General features: G+C 47.0%; 1 protein-coding gene across 4 annotated transcripts in view; it reads left to right on the top strand.

The window, feature by feature from the left end:
- The window catches only part of LOC147621449 (AP-1 complex subunit mu-2-like), a 34528-nt gene that overhangs the window by 721 nt on the left and 19191 nt on the right, over positions 1–14616 (top strand). For all 4 annotated transcript variants that reach the window (XM_086824184.1, XM_086824186.1, XM_086824185.1 and 1 more), the window contains exon 2: positions 214–394. In XM_086824184.1, the coding sequence (XP_086680310.1) occupies positions 266–394 (129 nt within the window). In that variant the 5' untranslated portion in view covers positions 214–265. The remainder of the gene's footprint in view (positions 1–213; positions 395–14616) is intronic.

The raw sequence follows: 14616 nt of genomic DNA, 5'->3' as shown, positions 1-14616 counted from the left end.
TATATAATGAGTCATGGGTGCACATAAGGTTATGTACTGAGTCAAGGGCATACGATGTCATGTTTTCGTAAGAACATGGATGATGGCCATTGTAAGATTTTCCAAACTTGGCATTTTTGTCATGCTTTGAATCATAGCGAGATATAATCAAGTCATATTTACAGGCGTCTACTTAGATGCGAATTAGTTTCTAAGTGTTCTTGTCCTTCTCAGGTACTCATTGCATAAAATCAACAACAATCAAGTAAAAAAATAGCCAGTCTCGATGGCCGGTGCAGCATCAGCTTTGTTTCTTCTAGATATGAAAGGACGGGTTTTGATATCTAGAGATTATAGAGGAGATGTGTCTACTGCTCAGGTGGAGAAGTTTTTCTCCAAGCTTATCGAAAGAGAGGTATGCGTCATCACTTTTGCTCTGATGTTACTTGTGGTGTCGGATGCTTGAATGGACAATGCTTTATATGTGAAAAGGTACATGTGCACATCATTAGAAGTATTCATGATAAATCCATTTCATTAAGAGCCTCAGATAAGGTATGCATGGCATGGGGGAAGAGGATGCATAAAAACTTCTTTATGAAGCCCCTTGTTCTAGCATTTTTCTTTACTTTTTTGCATTTTGATAACTATAAATGAGAGCGTTGAAAGGCATTTTAATGGTACTTTCTTAGCAAAATATCCAACCATGGTCGGTTGATTCTTAGGGGAGCTTTATGGTCTCAATAGTTTGTTGCACCATAGCCTGACAAAAGCACGTTGGCCCGCATGAGAAGATTTCAAAGCTTGCCCCCCCACCCCCCCACCCCGCTACCATGGGGCTACATCTATCTTCTTTCAAAGCCAACATTAGAAAGTTGCTTGGACTTTCATGAGATACTTGAGCACCTTAATGTCAACAAACATATAGAGATGGAGTACATAAGATTGTGTTCGGTTCAAATCTTTCATGATGATAGGCAGACAAGCAACATCTGCATGAATTTCCCAAAGAGGTCAAGCTCAATACCATAAGCTTTCAACTCGTCCATGTTGATCTATGTGAGAAGATGAGTATGCAAGCATTGGGAGATTCTTCCATTGAATGATGATTGAGGTAGAGAGTATTGGGTGTTCAAGGAGGAATCTTAGGCTTTTGGGACTTTCAAAAAGGGTTGGTGAAGGTTTAAAATGAGCTAGACAAATGTCACGACCTTGTGCTTTTCTCTTGACAGTATGCAGACGTGCACGGGGACATGGTGGACAGCGTGAAGGGCATCAGTTTGGGGCAAATTGCTTCATGGACTTTAGAAATTTTGTTTAAGCTTCATACTTGGGTGGCCGGACAAAAAGGAAACATGTGTGGACAACTCCATGTGTGAAGGGGACAAAGAGAATTTAATTTAAAAGGTTTTATAACCTTTGGTGGCCCAAAAGCTAATTTGGGAGGCCACACCACTTTTGGAGGACACGCCTTTCTCTCTCATGCTTTTTGGGAGGCGGCAGCGGCATCTTCAGGCGTGTGCTTTTCTCTATTGGAGAGACTGGCTAAAGCTACACACGCAGGAGCTTTTACTCTCTCTCTGTCTCTCTCCCTCTCTCGGGTGACTTGTGGGCTGTAGGGAAGTGCAGGACTGAACAGCACCAACACAGGCTGTTCCTTGTCTCTTTGGCGACTAGGAGAGTGAACCAGGCTGGCGGGCTGGGCTGCAACGCTCTGACATGCTTTTTCCCTCTCTTGCTACAAGTCGGGTAGCAGCACACACAGGGCCCTCTTTTGTGCAACAGACCGGCGGGCTGAACTGCCATGTCTCTCTCTCTTGCTAGGAGGTAGGACTAGATTGAGCATGTTTTCTCTCTCTTTGAGGACTTGCAGGGCTAGACAGCAGGGAGTGTCGGGTTGGACAGCAGCCTTGCCCATGCGCTTTTCTCTCTCTCTCTCTCTCTCTCTCTCTCTCTCTCTCTCTCTCTCTCTTTTGAGAGGAGGGGTTTGGCAGCAAATTCAGCTATGTGCTTGGGTTTCCGATTGCAAGTACAGGTCAATTGAATGTGTTCTTGGGCATGGGAGTGATGCAAGCTCGCATGGCTGCATGCTCATGGAGCAGATTGTTTTCTTCCTGCTGGAAGGGAACAGAGGGACCTATAGTTATGGGCATCTTTATGTTTCCAGATGTTTCATGAGGGAACAGGTAACTAGATGTATGCCGTTGTTGGCATTGTTGAATGGTGCTGTGAATGGTTTTGTATGGAAATAGGACAAAGGTTTCAAAGGGAAACAGGCCTAAGGGTTTCACGTGGAAACAGGTCGTAGGTTTCTGGAGGAAACATGTTTATGGTTCTTCGGGAGATAGGTCACACGAGGCAGAAGGTACAGGAATGGACACATGTTTGGTACAACCTTGCTACTGATTGGACAGGGAATCCATGACAGAGATGGATAGTACCCTTGGAAGGTAGAGAGGGTTGGTATAGGTGTGTCGACTGTATTGTATGCTATGCTGTGATGCGAGTTCTTTTTTGGGAAACAGTTTGGGAGTCTGTGTTGTGATGCAGAAGCACTGGATGTGTTAGGGTGTGATGCTGTTCATAGGGTGAGAGGCTATGGATGGTTGTGGCAGCCCTGATCATGGGAGAAAGCTTCTGTATGCAGACTCAATGTGTGGGAGTCTTTTGATGTGAACAATGGTTGGATTTGTTTGTGGATGCCGAGTGGACAAGAAGCCATGATGCAAGGTCTTTGCAGGCTTCAGGAGTTCTACTGTGACGGTTGAGTTTCCAACCTTATTGTAATCAAAGCTCTTATAATCAATTAAAGAAATACCGCAAGGGGCGCCACTGCGTTTTGGGGCCAATCGGTGTCCATGTACTGTTTGTAGGAGCACCCTTTGCCTATATGAGGTGAAGAGCAAAAGATGAAGATGAATCTCAGGAGAAAAGACACCAAGGACAAGAAGTAGTCAGCCAGGAACAAGAAGCACTTGAAGTGTTATTGTGCAAAAGATGGGTTGAAGGCTATGGCTTTCGACACTTTGTCACTGATGACATACTTGTATTCTTAGCCACTGCGGAGCAGCTGTCACGTGCATCCTGCACTTGGATGCCACGTAGACATATCTGTACAGAAGGTGCAGGACTTGGGATGGAAAACTGGTCCCATGTGAGCCCAGTCCGGGACGAGTCAGCCAAGATTCCATCCCAGTCGTCCGAGGTCAGGTGTGCATTGTCCTGCACATGAGTCCAAGGTCAGGTGTGCATTGTCCTGCACATGAAACAGTGCCAGTCCGCGCGGTGAGTCTCCCTTTGGAATGATGTCAATGGTTCTGTGTATTTGGTATGATACTGGATTCCAGATCACTGTGTAGACAGTTAGGGTTTGCATATAGGAAAGGGGCCAGCCCATAGGGCTACCCCAAGGACACATGTGGGCATGGGGAAAGTGTAAGACCACCCCCATAAGAGCCAGGAAGGCCTTGGCTGTACCCACTAGCCATGGGAGGGCCACTCTCCACTATTTTTTCTGGTGTGGGAGGTTGTCCTGTGGCTCTTGGATGGCCGACGACTCCTGCTTCTCCATGACTCACCTTGAAAGTTGGCCGACTGGAGATTGAGCAGGTCGGGCTGTAGGCTGCTTTTTGGGCTGGCCGACTGGCTCTTAGGGACCATATAAAATGGCCCCTAGCCCCCACACTGTTTGTATTCAGTATTCCGGGATTCCTAGTGTATATAGTAGAGTTACACGCCTCTCTCTCTCTCTCCCTCTCTATTGCTGTGTTTTTTTGCAGTGCACTTGCTCTTGTGTTTTCAGATTTTGTCTTCATCTCCGCTGCATATTTTGACATGGTATCAGAGCTCTAGGCTCTTGATAGATCTTGGGAACTGTGTGAGCAAGAGGGGGGCTGTTTTGTTGCTGATTGGTGGACTGTTTTGGACCGTTCGGGAAGAGGAGAAGCAAGAGGAAGGTGGGCTGATTTGCTGGACAGCCACTTGCAGGTTTAAGTGCTTTTTTTTCCCACCCACGCACCCTTTTCAGTTACACCCCCACAATGGTAGATTTACTTGAGATGGCTGAGAGGCATGTGGAGATCCCGACACTCCCCACGTTCCCAGTAGACCGTCAGTTGGACGGGAATAACTACGGCATATGGAAGGTAATGATGGAATTTGTTTTGGAGTCTTACGACCTTGCTGATTTCATTGTTGTTGGGGTTCCACGGCCGGAGTTAGAGGAAGGGGAGTTACCCTCGATTCGGAAGGAACGTGAGGCACAGGCACAATTATGGGATCGTGTCAATGCCAGGGTCCGTTCTTTCATTTTCCTCAACTGCACACCGAAGGTAATCAATTATATCAAGCATATGATGCTGGCCAGAGGTAATGGCAGCATTTGGCTTCTCTCTATAATAGGGTATCACCCATGAAGAGGATCTCCTTGGAAGTACAGATGCGGGTGATGAATCCTGCAAAGACATCGGCGATGCAGGAGCACATCAACTAGCGGCAGGCTCTTCAGCAGGAAGTTCTCCAGGCTGGGAAAGAGATATCATCGGAGGATATGGCCATTACGTTGCTGTCGCATTTGCCCTCTCAGTATACTCAACATTTTACTCTTCTTTGATTACCAGTGGCAAGCTTAGCACCATCACATGGGAGGAGCTTGTGCCCATGGTCTTGGACCAGGAGGAAAGATTCTCGAACCCTCCACATGGCAGAGGTTCGGAGGCCTTAACTGGCCAACGGTCGAAAGGCTGTAATAACAAGGGCAAAGGGAAGGCTTCACCGGAGAAGTCTTCTGAGAAGAAGTCTTGACTCAGATCGCGAGAAACTGAAGGCAGAGAGGACCTGCAATGATTGTGGCGAGAAAGGCCACTATTGGAGGCAGTGTCCCAAGCGGAGCACCGAGAAGGGTGCATAATCCTCAGCAGCAACCGTGAAGACTCCAGCTTTTGTGCACATGGAGGTGATGGACACAGATGTTTCATTTTCTTCGGGCAGGGAGGAAGTCGGAGGACTCTCTGTTACGGATACTCGGGAGTGGATTCTAGATAGTGGTGCTTCCAGGCACTTGATGTAACACGCGGAAGCTCTGGGGGTCTTCTTTCAGCCCTAAACACCACTGAGAACATTCTGATGCAAAACGCAGACATGAAGAGAGAGTAGAGAGAGAGAGAGAGAGATATGCTGGAAATTCAGTATATTAATATGGTACAAAAAGGTATTCAGTCCACAGCCCTAGGCTGCCTTGAAGAAAAGGTGATAAACACCCAAAAGTCTAGTCCCTACTTGGACCCTAATGATCCACCCCATAAAGGAATGAATGAATCAAACTATGAGCACACTTTGCTATTTATAGGGTTCTTGGACACTTGGTATACTGGCCGATTGCTGGTCGGCCAGTCAAATATGCATTAAATGCTCTTCAGTGCTGCTCGACTGGATCTCTTCCCTTGTTATGATGCGCCTGCAGCAGCTGCCCTATCCTTTGGTTCAGCCGACCACCTCTGTGAGCAGCCGACAGCCTTCGTCTCTTCTAATGCACTGACAGGACATCCTCTTCATGCCCTCCAAGCCTTGCTCCAAGTCCACATTGTCCACTTCTGTATCTTGTGCTCCAAATCCCTAGCTCTAATGGTCTTTTTCTGGTTACCTTTGCTGGAGAGTCTCTGAGAATGTCCATGGCATCTTCATGCACATGACATCCCCCTCTGCTAAATTTGATGACGGGATTCCAACTTGTTCTTGGATGACTGTCATCATCCCACTCTATTCCCGGAGTCCCTCTGTCATCCATCCAACTCTGGCAACCCTTTTCATTGAAAACCCGGCCCGGTCTCAAAAACCACTCTGACTATGAATAATATTCATGCATCTGTTCCCTCCAGTCCCCAATCCATTCTTGCCCTGACTCTGAACACTGTCGTGGTCTTCATTCCTGAGAAATGAGTCTGGCACTCTCACATCACCCCTTGGAGGATAATCCTCCCTTGGGACCGTTGCCCAAGAACTTATCTGGCTCACAGGACTGCCATCCCCTGTGGCTTTGTGGAACACCACCAACAAACGTCTTGGGAGCTCTTCTTGATTCTGTGTTCCTTGCCTTGGGCTTCGTATCCGTGTACTTTCCTGTACCTTGGACCTGTACACTATCATATTGGACTGAATCAGTGTTTAGCTTTGCTGAGCCTGATGCTTTGATACCAATGTAACATGCGGAAGCTCTGGGGGTCTTCTTTCAGCCCTAAACACCACTGAGAACATGCTGATGCAAAACGCAGACATGAAGAGAGAGTAGAGAGAGAGAGATATGCTGGAAATTCAGTATATTAATATGGTACAAAAAGGTACTCAGTCCACAGTCCTAGGCTGCCTTGAAGAAAAGGTGATAAACACCCAAAAGTCTCGTCCCTACTTGGACCCTAATGATCCACCCCATGAAGGAATGAATGAATCAAACTATGAGCACACTTTGCTATTTATAGGGTTCTTGGACACTTGGTATACTGGTCGACTGCTGGTCGGCCAGTCAAATATGCATTAAATGCTCTTCAGCGTTGCCCAACTGGATCTCTTCCCTTGTTATGATGCGCCTGCACAGCTGCCCTGTCCTCTGGTTCAGCCGACCACCTCTGTGAGCAGCCCGACAGTCTTCGTCTCTTCTAACGCACTGACAGGACATCCTCTTCATCCCTCCATTGCAAGACTGGCATACGGGTGGAGTTTGATGAGCATTTTGTTGCTCTGCGGGACATGGCAACAGGCCAGGTAGTTTGGGAAGGCGCAGTGGAGAATGGAGTTTACAAACTTTCAGCACTCTCTCTCCGAGGTCCTCAGTTTTTTGATGAGTGGCAGTCTAGTAATGGCCACTTAAGTGTGGATACGTTGCAGGTGCAGGCTTTCCGGGACCAGATGGTGGATAGCTTACTAGTTGATGGCAGCATTTGGGACAAAGAAACTCCTGTAGATGAGGGAGTTCTTTCCACGGGGACCTATTGGAAAGCCAGGCAGGTGGCCGTTGATTACTTGCAAAAGGAGGTGGATGTTGCACATTCTCCAGGCTTTGTGGTTTCGAATTCAGAGGGGGTTGGTTACAAGTTTCAGAAGGCCTTGAGTGGTCTTTCGCAAGTAGGACTTGGCATCCCACCGTAATAGGTGTTGATCCTTGTGAGCAGTATGATGCCTCCTCGACTCGGAAGCAAAACGGTTCATTGATTTGGTTGATGCATACCAGATTGGACGGGAGCTTCCTAATGAGGCTGTTGAGCTCATGTTTGCAGAGGACTCTTTGGGAGGCAGGATTGCGTATCTTGTGGTCTCTGCAGCATGCGAAGGATCCTGGACTCTTTTATACAGTAGGGGGATTGATGGATGGAGTTAGACTCCACGGTTGGAGTGACTCAGATTGGGGAGGAGAGCCAAACACGATGTAACACGCGGAAGCTCTGGGAGTCTTCTTTCAGTCCTAAACGCCACTGGCAACATGCGCAAAAACGCAGACATGAAGAGAGAGTAGAGAGAGAGAGAGATGGCTGGAAATTCAGTATATATCATATAGTACAAAAAGGTACTTTTCTACAGCCCTAGGTTGCCTCATACAAAAGGTGAACATCACCCAAAATCTAGTCCTTGCTTGGACCCTAACGACCCACTCCACAAAGGAATGAATGATTACAACTATGAGCACTCACGCCTTATATAGGCTTCTTGAACCATAGATGAGCTGGCCGACTGCTGTCGGACCAGCCGACTGGGCACCTTTTTCCATAAATCGTAACGCCTGTAGCCGCCTTGTTCTCTAGTTCAGTCGACCACTCCTGTAAGCAACCGACAGCTTCTTGCTTAATTCTGGTACAGTCGATAGGCCTTCCTCTTCATGCCCTCTAGCCTTGCTCCAAGTCCACACTGGCCTTGTGCTCCAAATCCTATCTCTAATTGTCTTTTTCTGGCTGCCCCTTCGGATTAGCCCTGAGAAGGTACATGAGCATGTCATGCACATGACATCCCCCTGTGCTAAACTTGATGACGGGAATCCGACCTGTTCTTGGATGACTGTCATCATCCCAATTCTTTCTCGAAGTCCCTCTGTCATCCATGCATCCCTGGCAACCCTTTTCTCTGAAAGCCCAGCACGGTCTCCAAAACCACTCTGCCTCTGAATAAGATCTATGCATCTGTTCCCTCCAGTCCCCAATCCATTCTTGCCCCGACTCTGAACACCGTCTTGGTCTTCATTCCTGAGAAATGAGTCTGGCACTCTCACATCACCCCTTGGAGGATAATCCTCCCTTGGGACCGTTGCCCGAGAACCTATCTGGCTCACAGGACTGCCATCCCCTGTGGCTTTGTGGAACACCACCAACAAACGTCTTGGGAGCTCTTCCCGATTCTGTGTTCCTTGCCTTGGGCTTCGTATCCGTGTACTTTCCTGTACCTTGGACCTGAACACCATCATATGGAACTGATTCAGTGTTTAGCTTTGCTGAGCTTGATGCTCTGATACCAATGTAACACGCGGAAGCTCTGGGAGTCTTCTTTCAGCCCTAAACACCACTGGCAACATGCTGATGCAAAAACGCAGACATGAAGAGAGAGTAGAGAGAGAGAGAGAGAGATATGGCTGGAAATTCAGTATATATCATATAGTACAAAAAGGTACTTTTCTACAGCCCTAGGCTGCCTCATACAAAAGGTGAACATCACCCAAAATCTAGTCCCTACTTGGACCCTAAGGACCCACTCCACAAAGGAATGAATGATTACAACTATGAGCACTCACGCCTTATATAGGCTTCTTGAACCATAGATGAGCTGGCCGATTGCTGTCGGACCAGCGGACTGGGCACCTTTTTCCATAAATCGTGACGCCTGCAGCCGCCTTGCTCTCCAGTTCTGTCGACCACTCTTGTAAGCAGCCGACAGCTTCTTGCTTAATTCTGGTATAGCCGACAGGCCTTCCTCTTCATGCCCTCCAGCCTTGCTGCAAGTCCGCTGTCATGGCCTTGTGAAAATGGAACAGTACAAGTGTGGGCATGGTGGTTGCAGAGTCAGAATATTTTATGATTCACATGGGGGGGTGCCCGGACAGAGTTTAAGACGTGTGGACATCCCTAGGTGTGAAGGGGGGAACTAGAAACATTAAACTTTAATGTTTATTAAAGTTTGCCCCTAGGCCTTAGTGGCCCTAGGGAACTTTTATAGTTTGGGGCCCTAGGGATTATTATGGGGAGGAGGGTCACTCCACTTTTGGAGTAAGTGTTTCTCTCTCCTCTCTCTCTCTCTTCCCTTTTGGGAGTCGTGGAGCAAAAGTGAGAGTACAAGCGTGGAAAAGCAGGAGGAAACTCTAGGCGGCTGCTGAAGACTGGTTTTGTTGCTGTTTTCTGTGAGCTGTGTGCTGTAACAGGCCGTACAGCAGCCGTACAGTGCTGTACGACTGCAGGTACTGCTGTGGACAGAGAAGCGCAGGGCTGTGGGACTGAGACAGGCGCCTGCAACTGTTGAATCCAGGCTGTACAGTGCTGTACGACTGCAAGTACAGCTCTGTACTTTCTGCAGGTACATTGTACGGTCAGTTCTGGGGCAAGTACAAGAGCTGGGCAACACTGTTACAGACAGCGCAGGCGACCAGTAGCAAAATTCAGCAGGCGGCTACTTCTGGTTCTCTGCAGAAACAGCCCGTACTGTCAAGTACAAGCAAGTACCGTCAAGTACAAGCAAGTACCGTCAAGAACAAGCAAGTACAGTGCTGTTTTTCAGATCTGTAGTTTCAAAGACAGCATAGAGGTGAACACCAGGAGGAGGGTACAGACAAGTACAAGCACATGTGTGAAGCAGGGTTGTTGATACAAGTGCTTGCAAGTACAGATTGGTACCGTTGCTTCCTCCAGTGCTGTTTCACGAGCTGAATTTGGTAAGCTCCGTTTCTGTTCATCTATCTCTCTTTCTACTGCTTGATGTCTGTTGCAGATATGAGTTATCTGGCCCCTTGTGAGAGGAGGGGTATGGCAGATTGACAAGGGTTGAGACAGAGTTTGGACAGCATATGTATGTTTGAGCTGAGATGATGTATCATGCACTTGAGTTATGCCAGATGTATGCTCATGGCTGCCCTGCTTAGTGGTCTTGGCTGATCAGAGGGAGGCACAGTGTGTTATTGTGGAACACAGATCTGTGTGCATAGATCCTCTGTGCTAAGAGGCATTGTGGGACGTCAGATTGGACATACAGGTGTAAACTCTTGACTGATTTTTGTTGTACTCAGCCATTCATATTATTTTAATTGAATAAAGAAATACTGCAAGGGGCGCCAAGCTTTGGGGCCAATAGGTGTCGCTGTGTTTTCAGATTTGGGCACTCTAGCTCCAATCTGTTTAGTTTTCACATCTAGACTACAAGTGGACGGGTGACTGCTAATCTACCGCACTCTGGTTTCTATCAGAGGCCGGTTTCAAGGTTCCGTTGCCGGGACCAATCATCAACTTTCTGAAGGGGGTGAGCTCGTGGTTGCTTTGAAGAAAACCATCGCTGAAAATTCAGCAAACATGTCTGATACAGAGGATGAGTACTTCTATCATGAAGAAGAAGAGCAAGAGACTTCTCCTGAGAGGGATGTATCTGAGGATATTTTTGCAGGAGAACAGGCTGTAGATGTTGAGCCTTATGAGGATGTAACACAGCTAGAAGATGTGCATGGTAAAGAGGATGATGATGCTCGGTTTAAAGATCGCTTGGCTAGTGTTATGGATACTTTTATGCAGCTCACACAGAGTGAGAGATTTGCTGAATTTATGAGATCTCGCACAGAACCCCGCTCAGAGTCCGAGAAAAAGAAGAAGAAGGTTCGTTCAAAGAATCTTCCTCAGGGTCATACTGGTGCCATCCCACAGGAACCATCTTTAGGCCAGTTTTCGAATATGCAGCATGCTTATGGTGCAAACTCTCAGAGTTCCTTCTATGGACAGCCACCTATTCCTCAGCAGAATATGCATCCAAGTTATTTTGGTGGTGGCTCGGTGTTCCAATCCATGACTGGGGGTTACCCTCAGGGAGGCATGGGTATGTATGGGCCTTTTGGAGCCAATTTTCAGCCTGGCATGCAAGGGAATATGTATGGTGGTATGCAGTCCGGTATGCAAGGAAATATGTTTGGAGGCATGCAACCTGGGATGCAAGGCAATATGTTTGGTGGTATGCAGCCAGGTATGCATAATGGAATGTATGGAAACATGGCTGGAATGTATGGTATGCCTGGTGTGGGAATGGGAAATGTTGACCCAATGATGGGTATGAACGTTGGGGGCAGCAATCTTACGAAACCACTTCCGTATGATAATCTAACGCCTATGGGAAAGGCGAAGGATTACAAGGAAGGGGGAGTTGCAGTGAAGTTTGACACATTCAGTGGGGCCAAGGATAAATTGAAAGCACTTACCTTTTTACAGCAGTTTGATGCTGCTTTTTCTGGTGGAAATTACACAGAATCCTCTAAGGTGAGGAAAGCTGCCACTTTTTTCAAGGGCAATGCTTTGCAGTGGTGGTCTACTCTTCTTTTGCAGGGCATAGCACCCACCACATGGGTCCAATTTAAACAGGTTTTCTCCTCCGTATGGCTCACATCTACATTTGAGGTGGATGTTATGACCGCATGGCACAAGCTGGATGCTTCAAAGTGTGATAGTTTGGAGGATTATAACAAGAAGTTTTGGGAAGCTCTACTCCCAGTGACTTCTTATCGTGCCGTGCCATTATCTGAGCAGGTAGAGAAGTATTGTTGTGGGCTGCCCAAGGAGGTACGAGATTATTGTATAAAGACAAGAGTAACGAACATGTCACAGATGATTGAAAATGCTATGACAGCTAATGCGTTACTCACAGGTGGTTCATCTGGGTTTAAAGGCAGTAAGAAATTGAGCAAGAAAGCTGAAAAATTTGGGCATGCTTCTCGTGATGCTAAAGGGTCTTCAGAGACAAAGTATAAGAAGTTGCCAATGTCCAAGAGGACTTCTGAGGAAAGACAGGCTTTGAGAGATGCTCAAAAGTGTTTTTAATGTACTGAAGAGGGGCATATGTCATTCAATTGTCCCAAGAGAAAGTCCCAAAAGAACCCTGATAATAAAGGAGAGCCCAAGCCAAAGAAACCAAAGCCTTCTGCAGGCTTAGTTCCTGATCTTGTGGGGGAGCAGCTAGGTGGTGAAGCTACAGAGTTGTGCAGGGCATGGGGAAAAGTGAGAGATCAGAATGCTTTGATCTTCTTTGACACAGGTGCTAGAGCCAACTTCATTTCACCAGATTTGGCTGGCCGATTGGGGATTCGCGCAAAGGAGATGGGGCCGTTACATGAGGCTAATATGGCTTGTCTAGGGTATGCAGAACCCGTTACTCCTATCATTGGGAAGCTTCGGCTTCATTTGCAGGGTTATGTGGACAGTGAAGAGTTCTTCATCATGCCTTTGGATGGCTGTGATGTTTTGTTGGGGATGCCATGGTGCCACAGGGTACATGCGGTTGTGGATACTTACAATAGGAAAATCACTCTGACTCATAGAGGGAAAGAGCATGTATTGGATGTAAAACTCAAAGGGGAATCTGTTCCTATTGTATCCGCTTCGGCGATTTCATCAGTAATGAAAAAGCATCTTTCCGCGTACTTGATTTATGTAAAGGATGCACAGGATGATGAGTCTAAGTCTAATTTGTCTATGTTAGATAAGGACAGGACTGATTTCTTAAGTGGGTTTCAAGATTGTTTTTCCGAGTCATTGCCAGGAGAATTACCTCCTGAGAGGCCAGAAGTGTTGGAGGAGAATGACTCAAACACAAGAGCCTTAGCCAAGGAAGTGCAGAGGAGATAGAGAAGAGTGAGAGTGAGAGAGAGAGAACTCACACAATGCTCAAGAATATCTTGAATGTCTTATTGAGGCTCAAGGGAGACCTCGTATTTATAGTAATACAAGGGTATGGGCGGGCGCCCAACTTATGGGGCGCCCGGCGGACCAAATACAAAGAATGCCGTTACAAGGCCCAAATGGGGGCCAAATGTACAAGTAAATATATGGCCGCGAAGCTCTCGAAAAGAGCTACGCGATGATCAAGGTCCGGAGGCGAAACTGGGACTTTATTCCCAACAACCTCCCACTTAAAGGGCCAGTGAAGCTCCTCTAAGCTATGTAACTCCCACCCGCTGTAGACACATATCAAGCTGTGCTTTTGGCAAACTTTTGGTGAGAGCATCTGCAGGGTTCTCATGAGTGCCAATCTTGACCAAACTGACCAAACCATCATCTAGCACCTGTCTGATGAAGTGGTACCGTACATCAATGTGTTTGGTACGAGCATGAAACATGGCATTCTTAGCCAGGTATATGGCACTCTGGCTATCACAACCAAGGACCGGAGCCCTCTCTGGCAATCCAAACTCCGTGACAAGGCGTGCTAACCAAATGGCCTCCTTAGAAGCCTCTGTGACGGAGATGTACTCGGCCTCAGTAGTAGAAAGTGCTACTATCCTCTGGAGTCTAGAGCACCAAGAAACAGCACCACCTGCAAGAGTATAGATGTACCCACTAGTAGACTTGCGGGTATCAGAATCACCTGCCATGTCTGAATCACAATAACCCTGCACCTCAAGTGGACCTGTACCATACATAAGGCATTTCTTCTGTGTCCCCTTCAAGTACCTCAAAATAGACTTTATAGCATCCCAATGTGCTTTGCCAGGGTTGGACATAAAACGACTGACTACTCCCACTGAATGAGCAATGTCTGGCCGTGTAGCAACCATAGCATACATAAGAGATCCACAAGCAGAAGCATAAGGGATCCCGCGCATAGTACTGGCTGCATCATCTTTTGGGCAATCATCCTTGGATAGTTTAACATAGGGCTGCAATGGAGCACCCAAAGGCTTAGAATCAGCCATGTTAAATCTATCAAGGACTTTCTGGATATACTTCTCCTGTGAGAGGAAAAGCAACTTCTGTGCTCTGTCCCGTCTAATCCGAAGACCCAAAATATGTTCAGCTGAACCCAAGTCCTTCATAGCAAAAGCTGACTTCAGCTGGTCCTTAAGAGCTTCCAAAATGCTCTTATTCTTCCCTGCAAGAAGCATGTCATCAACATACAGCACAAGTATCACTGGGCTGCCATCTGCATCAGTTTTAGTATACAAGCAATGATCTGCATGGCTACGATTAAACTTTTGGCTAAGCATGAAAGCATCAAACTTTTTGTACCACTGCCTCGGGGCTTGTTTCAGCCCATAGAGACTACGCTTCAGCTTACAAACCAGATGTTCTTTGCCAGGAATGACAAAGCCTTCAGGCTGCTTCATATACAGCTCTTCATCTAAATCACCATGTAAGAAAGCTGTCTTTACATCCATCTGATACAGTTCTAAATCCAAAACAGCAGTGAGAGCAAACAAAACACGAAGGGTGGTCATTTTGACCACAGGAGAGAAGACCTCCTGAAAATCAATCCCTTCCTTCTGAGCATAGCCCTTAGCAACAAGGCGGGCTTTATACTTAGGCTGGCCGTCAACTGTCTTGACTTTGTACACCCACTTGTTAGGAATAGCCTTCCTTCCTTTGGGCAACTCAACCAAGTCCCAAGTGTCATTTGCATGTAGAGACTTAATCTCCTCCTGCATAG

The sequence above is a fragment of the Cibotium barometz genome, chromosome 30 (genome assembly GCF_041138505.1).
Source record: "Cibotium barometz isolate CiBa-2024 chromosome 30, ASM4113850v1, whole genome shotgun sequence".
NCBI classification, from domain to species: domain Eukaryota; kingdom Viridiplantae; phylum Streptophyta; class Polypodiopsida; order Cyatheales; family Cibotiaceae; genus Cibotium; species Cibotium barometz.
Note: the sequence above shows the minus strand (reverse complement) of the source record. Positions and strands in the feature narration are given on the sequence as shown.